The 11,369-nt window shown below is 36.2% G+C and overlaps 1 protein-coding gene across 1 annotated transcript in view; it reads right to left on the bottom strand.

The window, feature by feature from the left end:
* Positions 1–5: 5 nt before the first annotated feature.
* LOC136029693 (DDB1- and CUL4-associated factor 13-like) overlaps positions 6–11,369 on the bottom strand; it is an 82,376-nt gene continuing 71,012 nt past the window's right edge. The window contains exon 3 of the mRNA XM_065708198.1: positions 6–1,017. Within this exon, the coding sequence (XP_065564270.1) occupies positions 20–1,017 (998 nt within the window). The 3' untranslated portion in view covers positions 6–19. The remainder of the gene's footprint in view (positions 1,018–11,369) is intronic.

Raw genomic sequence — 11,369 nt, 5'->3', positions numbered from 1 at the left:
AGAAATCTAAGAAACAATTTTATTCGTCTTCTCTGACAACATGTTTTTGTCTTTCTGGAACACAAGGAACAGTTCCTGGTTTTGAATGGGCACGGCGATTTGCTTCTTTTCTCGCTCGAGATTGTACCATTGCTTTGAGTTCTTTCTTAGCGTTAAAGACATGACGAGGTACTTGTCTATGTCGAGCAATTCGTTTAATCTGTGGATGAGCAGCAAACTTCTCCTTCAACTTAGCAGCAGAATTGAGAGCAACGCGCTCTCTTTCTTTAACAATACCAAGCTTCTCAGATGCTCGAGCTTTCCACATTCGAATATTCATTTCATCAGACCCAGACATTATGTATTTATCATCATTTGACCACAAAACGCAAGTGATCCGTTGCATGCGTTTAGTGTGATAAATGTCCCTAGAATGGCCTTTATCCGCTTCAAATATTCTAATTGTTTTGTCATAGCTACCAGAAACAAATTCCTTTCCAGTAGGCGAATAGTCGACATCAATTACGGCGGAAGTATGGTCTTTATGCACATTCATTGGTGCATTTAAATTTCTCATATCGAAAGAGTACAAATGGTAATCTTCGTTGGCTACTGTAAAGGTAAATGCTTCCATGGGATTCCAAGAAAGAGCATTACACTTAAGTTTCATCACTACTTTCCTCAAAGGTTTCTTCTCCCTCATATCATACAAGATTACACTACGATCACTAGCACAGGCACTCAGGATATTTGTTTCAATGTAATTAAACCGCAGTTGATGCAAGCTGTCAACTCCCCAAAGAAAAGACCGAATTGGCTGGGCCCGACTTTCTTCCCAAATCTGGCACACTTCGCCAGCAGTGGCATATTTTGCATCCCGCCAGTGATGTGATATACTAAGGAGCATTGACTTTGATATGTTTGTTGACACGACCTCTTCAATATTTCCCTCTAAAGGCGTTTCACACTTCCATCGTCGAATTGTCTTGTCATCACCAATAGTATAAAATGCTGACCCCTCAACAGTGAAAGCAATACCTGAAAATATAGCAGTTATTACCATTTAATTACAGTCTGATACAGTAGCTTGGTACCATCTATTTGTTTAGTGAGCATTAATTCGGTGAATTTACGGAATCTTTTTTTTATCGATAAACATTTCACAATATTTGGCTTTCGCTGTGTTTTAGCTTGCGATTTTACATGGAGGGCACGGTGCTAATTTGAACCATTCTTCTTTGATAAATTTCGTCCAAAAAATAAATTGAGAGAGGAGTTACTGATATGATAATTAAAGCCTGCTGTGGAGTTTGTTTTTTTTTATTGCAAGGCGAAGAGCTTGGGCCCAAGCTGTTTCCATGTGATTTATTTCAGAAGTAAACTGGAACTAAGGGATGATTTAGCCATTTAAGCGGCATACTAGATTTTATCAAGAGAGGCAGCACAAATGATTTGGAAATTTTGGTATTTGTTATCCTAAGCCAAAGTGAAGTTCCGGTGACACTGGGTACAGCTTATTCTACTCTCACTTCAGAATAGACGACTACATATCCAACTAAAAATAATTTCTAACCAGTTCGAGACATATTCCACCCACTTCCCGATGGTGTTCCCCTCTCAGTAGGGAGAGAGATCCCTGAAACTAGCCAATGCCAACTCTACTATTTTTGTTTCTATATTGCCCTAATCCTTTAGAGATCCGACAAGCCTTAATGTATTTTAGTCCAACTACCCCGCCACTAACCAGTTGCTAGCGTTCGGCTGAATGGAGATAAGCTGTTTGCGAACATTTGAGAAATCTGTAGTTTCTGATTTCTGTAATTCTCTGAAACCTGTTGTTTCTAACCGGCACGAAGATTCTGCAGAAACATTACCATGAAATAGTAAAAAGAACCCCATCGTCATTTATTATTCCCGAATTTTAAAATATATCCAAGCTGTGGCCGCAGATTGGATTGGTTCGTCCCAAATCATCAAGTTGGATTTTGGATACATTTGCAAAGAGAGACACGAGAAAAAATGGTATGAAAATTGGTTTTGAGATTACCAGCGATTACAAATTTATAAGGATACCACACTACGCTTACAAATGATCCTTTAGGTGTAGGCCTTCTGACCACGTTCTCAATCTATGTAGTAGTCAGATCAAAAAATTTGCTTGTAGACCCCGCAGTGGCCCTTTTTTAAAGGATTTACCCAGTACCAACACCATAAAATGTGCTAATTGTGGCGGTTCTCAGACCGTAAATCAACTTAGTCACTGAATAAGTTTGCTCATACTTGTAGTATTTGAAACAAATTGCTGGAATTGCGTCATATCTAGGTTATAAATTTAGCTTAGTTAGGGATTTTGGTACTGATTTACTCAATTTTGACCATCAATCTGATACACTTTTTTAGTCTTTCCCTGAATTAAAGCTAGTGGACAAAATTCCCCCGTTCACTTACGTTAATAATTCTGGGAGCTAAACAATTCACGAAACAAAAAGGGATATAGATCACCTACCTTTTTGTTTTTTCTAGAATTATTCTTTTAACAGATAGTCCAACTTTGTATGGTAAATGTATTTAATTTGGAGCTCTATATTTAAATTTCTCACTGATCTTTTGTCTATAGTGAATGCTCCTTTCTGCCTGCATTAAGTTGCGTCTAAATTTGTCAACGACGAAAACTTTCTGAATACATGTTATTTTCATACAATTACTCCTGAAAAAACTGAGAGTGGTTGTTATCAAGGGGGGGGGGGGGGTATTAAGTGCAGTACGCAAAATGCTTAATAGCCTTAGGTCCCAAATTAAAAACAATTCGGGCTCAAGAAGGACTTAAAAGCAGTCTCCGCACCCTTGGCGGCAAGAAAGCACACACCCAAAAGTATTTGGACAGGATTTCTAATAAATATCCAAATAGCTTATAGTGCATAATTAATCAGGTGCTAATTAATTATATAATTAATTATAATATAACTAACTTTTGCCCCAACAGCCTCCCCCCAAAGTCACCCCAAGCACCCCCCCCCCCTCCTGCGCGCGTAAGTCGTTACACGCCATATAAGTTACGTGCCATTGTAGTTGTGTCCCTGTGTCCCACCTGTGAATATAGATATATATATATATATATGTTTTTACCTACGTAAAACTTGCGAATATACAACATTCTTCGCTGTCCCCTTGTCTTTGCATTTAAGTAGATTGCCAGGTTTACCGACTCTTGAACATGCAATATATAATTGTCCATGGGAAAAACAATCCGTATTCAGATCTATACCTCATTATTATAATGATTGCCCTTGAGCTTTGTTGATGGTGATTGCTAATCGAACATTCCCTGTGTCTCCGTGGTCCATTTATATATTCCCCTGTGCCCCCCCCGGCGTCCCCGTTGTAGTATTGTCCCTTTGTCCCGGTCGTCATTTATATTCCCTGTGTCCCGGTCGTCATTTGTGTCCCGGTGTTTTTTCTTTTTAGTTTTTTACCTTTTTTTATTTTTTTCCCTGTTTTAAAGTTTTTTCTTTTTAGGTTTTTTCTTTTTTTAGGTTTTTTCGCGCCATATTAGTTACGCGCCATTGTAGTTGTGTCCCTGTGTCCCACCTGTGAATATAGATTGATATATATATATATATATATATATATATATATATATATATATATATATATATATATATATATATATATATATATATATATATATATATATATATATATATATATATATATATATATATATATATATATATATATATATTAAGGATGTGAAAGATCATGGCATAAGACTCAAAGGAATATAAACCAAGGAAAAGTTTACGAGTCCCTGCTCTAGAGTTAAAAGCAACCCTTTTATTTATTCAAACCGTGTACGGAAAAACCTGTGAACTTCGAATTCACGATAAAATATTGTCGTACAAGGTGGATTAGTGGCAATATAACTTATCTTACAAAGGTCGCTCATGGTCTAAAATAAATCGACAGAAACGAAATATTTCACGATCCTTCAATGTGCAAAACATTGAGATTAATGAATTGCAAAGGGACTGAAAAAAGAAATACATTTAAACTTCATCGCTTAAACATATCATGATACACAAAACCAGTTCAGAAAAAACTATGTCGATTTTCATAACTTTATTAGGTTTTAAAAGGAAAAGCTCCAATTATTGCAGCATATCAACACCAGAGGCGAAGGGAGATTGGATTTTCTAGATCAACAATTAACTACTAAGCTCACCATCATCCTGTCTAATATACATACCATTCGAAGGAACCGACAAATTAAGCAGTTCAACGTAAAAAACTTTAAGTAAGGAGCAAAACCGTCAAATGGTATCCGAAACTCTAAAAAAAAATGATAACATTTTATCCATTAAAAGAATTGGCCATTCATGCTGATTCCAATATATAGAATCCATTGAGATTAATACAGCCCATCAAAAGCCAGGAGTCTGGGAAAATTCGCCTGATTTCTGAAAAAAGGGGGCGAAACACCACTAGAAAGTCAAACGATTTTAGTGAAAATCATATCATTGGATTCAGCATATCAGAGAACCTTACTGCAGATATTTTAAGCTCCTATATACAAAATGTGGAATTTGCATTTCTTTTTGCCAGAAGAAAGATCACTTATGGGGGTCAATTTGCAGTTGTTTTTTTTCTCCAGGGGTGATAGTATCGAACCAATGCTCTTAAAAGATCATGGGAGGAATCCATCGAACAAAAAATAAAGGTTCTAGTACCCCTTTTCAGAGACCAAAATGAATGTGTAAAGGGAAAGTGCCGTTTTCTGCAATTTTGTGGCACCAAACTACGATTTCGCTCCAAAGAGGACAAAGTTGCCATCGGTTGAAAATTCTGATCGGTTTGAAAAAAAAAAAAAAAAAAAAAAATCACACAGTTTCACAGTTTCAGATGAAGTAATACCGCACGGTGGCGCATTCGTTCATGAAAAGTCATAATCTATACAAGATAAATTGTTAATATGGGTATTTATCTTTATGATTAATATGACCAAGTTGATTCAGTCGATTTTTCATGTAATTATGCTTAGTGATATATAATCGCAACAGCTATTATGCAGAAGGGGCGATGGATCATTCTGTATGCGGGGGAGGGGGCAAACGCCTCAAAGAGTGCATTTAAAACCCAAACTTCCCACTCTCACTTAGCCTTCAGATAAATTCAAAATGAATTTAGGAGAGGGGGAGGGGAAGAATTGATATTTCGTCCCTTTCGATTTCCGGAAAACTTTCGATCTATGTCTTTCTTATTGGTGCTAGGGCAGATAATAGTGCCCCACTCCTATTGCAACAACTTTTTTTCTAGGTAGCACACATATTGCATTTACATGTCTAACGGTACAGAGATGGAAAAAGTGTGGCGGGACACCATGGGCATCGTCAGGAAATTTATTTGGGAGATGGAAGGCGACTCGCAAGTGTTACCAGGAGCTTTGTTCCAGTAATTTTAAATGGTAATACTTCCCCTTTCTATTTATATACGATGTGTCACTGTATTTAAACATGTGTATCAAATAACCTTATTGTAGAATTTGTGATGACTTCAGCCGCGTAAAAAATCGAAGTTCATGCGAAACGTCCACCCATATGAACAATAATAACCCTTTCCATCGACTCGAAATTCGGTAGTAAAACATCATTAAGGGTTTATTCAAGAGAACTAATGTTCATCGAAAATTTTGACTAAATATTCAAATTTTATCACAACTTTTAATTAAAATCCAACATCTTAATCATCAAGCGGAAAAACTGAAAACCGGGACGCTATCAATTAACTTGCAATTATTGATGTATAAAATTTAACAGCAAGAAATCCAGAATTTATGGGGCCGGTAGCCCATATCATATCTTGGTGAGGCCTGGCCATGATATGAAAGACATACAGAAATAAAATAGCAAAACAAGCTTTTGCAACCAATAGAGCTCTTTTGGACCAATCTTAAAAGAATTCCTCCCAGTGTGGAAGGATGAATGCAAGTATGTAATTAATGTTTTAAACCCGAAAGAATTAACTAGACCTCTTGTAACACGTACATATTTGAATGTAACAATCTCAAAACAGAAAAAAGAAACTAAAAAATTTTGGCGACCATGAACTTCCGATGAAGAGCTGTGTCATTGCTTAATAGAACGAGAGCGAATACGAAAAAAATATGATCAAATCACACTAAAACACGTCGACCTTCCAAGGTATAGCAAGATCTGTCTTACAACAAAACCTAGTCATTTATCAAAACATTCATTTGTGTCTTAAAGACACATTAGACTTATTTATTATCTTACATTACTCGACAATTTTAGTGTGAAAAAATAAAAACTGACACAAAAATTAGAAAAAAGAAGCATAGAGTACAAGTTCAATGATCTTTAGATGACGGAAAAAGAGTTTTACGTCACACAGGAAAGAGGAATAGTCTTGACCGATATTGGTCTTCGATCGAGTATTGATCTTCGATCTGATACACCTGGAAGATATCGATACAAAACTCAACAAAATAAAATCAATAAAAGAGAAGCTTTCTATTCGTAAAATGCCAATGAAAATGGAACAAAAGAAAGTGGGACACTTATATGATATCGCGACAACACTTAAGAAGTAAAGTTAGGTTAATCACAATGAATAGGCCAAAATATGATGAAAATATAATACTTTAGTAACAAAACTACGGAAACTACAAATACTAACAACTCATCGCAGCACCAAGCCGCCTAAGGGCAACACAGCTACGCACGCTCCTTGTCCATCCATATCTATTCAAAGCACCCTCCTAAAAAATTCTGATGTCCTTTAAATCTTTCTTTATGGCTATCCTCCCACCCTAGACAAAGACGATCTGCTTTCCGTCTAGCCCTAGACGGTTGGTCGAAAAGGACAATATTCGGCAAGCTGTCATCCTTCATCCCCAGAACGTGCCCTACCCATCTCAAATTACTTTCATTATAGTCCTAGAATGCGGGATTAAACCATATTTTCGTACAGCCTACAGTTTGAAGTACGGCCAGTCAGCCTGGAATCCAAAACAATCCATAGGCAATTTCTCTGGAAAACATCTAGTAAATCTTCAACCGCTTTTCGGTGTGCCTGTACTTCAGAGCCATATCTGACTACTGTTATCACTGTAGCTTCCAATATTCTAAGCTTGGTTTGCAGACTTATATTCCTATTCTTCCAAACTTTTTTTTTAACTGTGAAAAAACACCAAGAGCCTTAGCTATTCTATTTTTAATATCTTCACTGCTCCCACCGTCTTTACTAATAATACTACCAAGTAAGTGAAGCTGTCCTCCTGATCAATCCTTTTTTTTACCAAACGTCACCTTTTCATCTTCACTTCTTCCTAGTCTTAGAGACTTAGTCTTCTTAACAGTAATTTTCAAACCTATTCTAGCATCCTGAACTCGGGAAACCTCTAATAGTTCATTCATTTTGCTCACATTTTCAACTAGGAAGATTAAATCATCAGTCAAATCCAAATCTAGGGGAGTTTTTTCTCCCCATTTTATTCCGTCCCATTACCTCTTTTGTGCTCCTTAAGACAAAGTCCCTCAATATGATCCATATAAAGGAGGATAGAACACAAACCTGCTTAACTCCTGATTTATTATTAAAAAAAAAAAAAAAAAAAAAAAAAAAAAAACCAGCTGGTTATCTCATTTCCTACCTGAACCACAACAGTATTGTATATAGCAATAATCACTTTAATGTATTTGTCTGGTATACCACACAAGGATAAAACCTTTGCTAAATCTCTTCTATCAACAGAATCGAACACTTGCCCATAATCTATAAAACTGACGACCATAGGTGTTTGACAACTAAGGCACTTCTTAATTATTAACCTAAGAGGGAAAGCTTGGTCTACCTTTCCTGACACATCCTCTACCTTTTCTAACCGCATTGTTCTTAAATTAAAACTTTGTCTACAGCGTCACTCAGTCTTAAAAGTATCATTTTACTAAGTAATGTGTTACCTACAGAGACCAGACTTATGCCTTGATAATTACGACACTCACTCTTATTACCTTTTTTATACAGTAGTTCAATTGAGGTTTTCCTAAAATCGGTAGTTACTCCCCTTTTTTAAAAACCATATTCATAATCTTCAGTAGCTTATTTCTAACCTCAGAGCCACCATATTTAAGAAACTCATTTACATCACTATCAGCACCTGGAGCCTTATTATTATTTCATTCTTTTGGTACCGTCACTAATTCTTCCTCACAAAACAAATCTTCCTTCACATTCAGAGTATCACCAACTTTTTCATTTTCCTCTATATCTTTTCCTGCAACTTTATCTCGGTTTAGCACATTCTCAAAATGTTCTGCCCATCTCTCTCTACCTCTTTCCTTTCACTAATTGTGGCACCGTTCCTATCTTAAAACTAGGACAAGTCCGGATTGACTACTCCACCTCAATTTATTAACATGACAGTACAATATTATGCTATTATGCCGTCTAGTTGCATCTTCCAGATCCTCGGCAATTTTATCCATGGCCTCCACTTCACTCCTTCTTAGTTCATATTTTGATACTTTCTTCACTTTCTTCACATTCATTTTATTTTCATTTGATTTATCACTCAGATAATTCTTGTACCTCTATTCTCTATTAAACATAAAGCTTTTGTTACTAATATTCCTAGCTGCAGTCTTAACTTTCTTCCCTAAGACACCATCAGCAGCTTCACAAATTGTTTTTCTAAAATTATTCCAAGCTTCTTCCAAATTGTCAAATTTTAAACTCTCAATTTCATTATTCGACTGTTCCTGGGAAGTTTCTCTCAAATTCTCACCTGGAGTCTACCAGCATCATAACTTCCAAGGAGGTAGTTACCCTTCCGAAATTTCAACTTTAAATCAACCTTAGACGCTACTAGATGGTGACCTTTACTTTTAACATCAATAACAGCACTCTCATATACCCTAGTATCTTGTGTTGATCCTGCCAGTCTGCGGTTTACTATAACATAATCAATAAGTTTTGCTGTTTTACCATCACGTGAATACCATGTCCACTTATGGGCCATTTTATGACTAAACACCGTAGTGGTTATAACACGGTGATTGTTAAACATACAAAATTGCAAAAGTCAATGCCCATTATTATTTTCTTTTCCTACACCAAATTTACCTAGGCTAGGATACCATCTATCCCTATTTCTACCGACCTGGGCTTTAAAATTTCCTATTAAATACACCATATATCTACCTTGGACCCTGTTTATTTGCTCCTGTAGCAGTAAGTAAAATTCATCTGAGTGACTAGTATCTCTGCCAGTCGATTCAACAGGGGCTCAGTTATACTGCTATAATTGATACTCTGAACTTTTTTGTCATAAAATGAACATTAGTATTCTATTATTAATATCTTCCCAGCCTAAACAAGCCATAGCAGCTTCCTTATTCATCATGAGCCCTACTCCCTGTCTATGCACCCCTTCCTTCCCACCTGAGTAAACAGATTCTATATAACCTAATTTCATGCTTCCTATCCCTGGGATATGAAATCTAAAACTGCTAATAAGTCCAGTTCGAATCGTAAGAATTCGTCATTCCAATTTCCATGTTCTTTAAATCATTGAAATTATTTTGGCATCAGGAAAAGCAATGATCCGGGATACCAGTGCAGGACGGTGATCAACATATCTTCTCAAGTCTATACCGAAGCGCTTAAGCCAGTTTAGAACCGTACAGCAAGAAGTCCCTGGGACCTCCAGTAATGAATGGAGGTTTTGTGTAAATGTATCTTTGTTTTGCCCTGTGTTTTAAAACACAACCAACCAATATTCATGAACTAGAATTGTCGTAACATGTCGACATAGGTCTTCTAAAAGCTCCTAAAATAAACTTTAGCGTAAAGAGCGAGGTCTTGAGGAGGGGCCAATCCTCCTCCTATACTTAATGTTATCCTTTTTTAAATATTGCAGGAAATCTGGCTCCTTCTCTATGAAAAATTATTTTCCCTTATGAAAAATTCCTCCATAAAAAGAACCACCAATGTGAATTTAAAAAAAAGCATTTGGTTGGCAAGGCCTTTTTTTTCTTTTTAATCAGATAAATTTATAATAGGCAAGCCAAGCGTGATCAAAGAAAAAAAAAAGTGAAACACATCACTTTCCCTATAGGAATTCTCTACTCTCTATCTTCTACAGTTTGATTCTTGGAGACAATCCAGATTAAAAGTCGGTTCATCTTCCAATTAATTGAAAAAAAAAACAAATTTTTTTTGACTGAAAGTAAGGAGCGACATTAAAATTTTAAAACGAACTGAAATTACTCCGTATATGAAAGGGGCTGCTCCCTCCTCAACGTCCCACTCTTTACGCTAAAGTTTGACTCTTTCTCTCAGCTCTACTTATTAAAATAATAAATTTTTTTAGCGTAAACAGCAGGGCATTGAGGAGGGAGCAGCCCTTTCATATACGAATTAATCTCTGTTAGTTTTAAGTTTTAATGTCGCTCCTTACTTTCAGTTAAAAAAAACTTACTTTTTTTATTTATTTTCTGAACGTTTTTGAATTAATGCATGTTTTGATTTTGGCTCTCCGCAGATGAATAATTGAAATGAAATTTGCATTTTTTTTTTTTTTTTTGGCTAAACGGTTTTCTCATAGTTTTGATCGAATGATTTTGAGATAAAAAAGAGCGAGGGAGGAGGCCTAGTTGCCCTCCAATATTTTGGTTAGTTAAAAAGGCAACTAGAACTTTTAATCTTTTACGAACGTTTTCATTAGTAAAAGATCTACGTAACTTACTATTTAGCTTTCGTAACGAACTTCTGTATTTGTATGTTTTTATTACGTATATGAGGGGGTTCAGTACCTTTACATTAAAGCTTTAATTTTGTCCCAATTCCTTAAGGATGATCCCTGAATCACAAAAGGCGTAGAATAAATAGTTGAAATTACTAAAAATACTTTAGCGTAAAGAGCAAGGTATTAGGAGGAGGTGAACCCCCTAACATGCGTAATAATTTATGTTCATTTTAAGTTTTAATGCTGCTCCTTACTTTCAGTTGAAAACCTTTTCATACTTTTTTTTTAAATAATGCTAGAAAATCCTGCGCTCCGTTCACTTAAATTTTCTTCCCACATGACCAATTCCTCCATGGAAAGTTCCCCCAACATATCCCCCTCTTCTCAACCCCACCAAAAAATCCCCCTGAAAACGTCTGTACACTTCTCAATAACCATTACCAAATGTAAGCACTGGTCAAAGTTTGTAACTTGTAGCCCTTCCCTTGGGGACTGTAGGGGAGTAAGTAATCCCCAAAGACATAGTTATAAGGTTTTTTGACAATCCTGAATAAAATGGCTATCTCAGAATTTTGATCCGGTGACTTTGGGAAAATAATTAGCGCAGGAGGGGGCCTATGTGCCC

This window comes from Artemia franciscana, chromosome 7, assembly GCF_032884065.1.
Source record: "Artemia franciscana chromosome 7, ASM3288406v1, whole genome shotgun sequence".
NCBI lineage: Eukaryota > Metazoa > Arthropoda > Branchiopoda > Anostraca > Artemiidae > Artemia > Artemia franciscana.
Note: the sequence above shows the minus strand (reverse complement) of the source record. Positions and strands in the feature narration are given on the sequence as shown.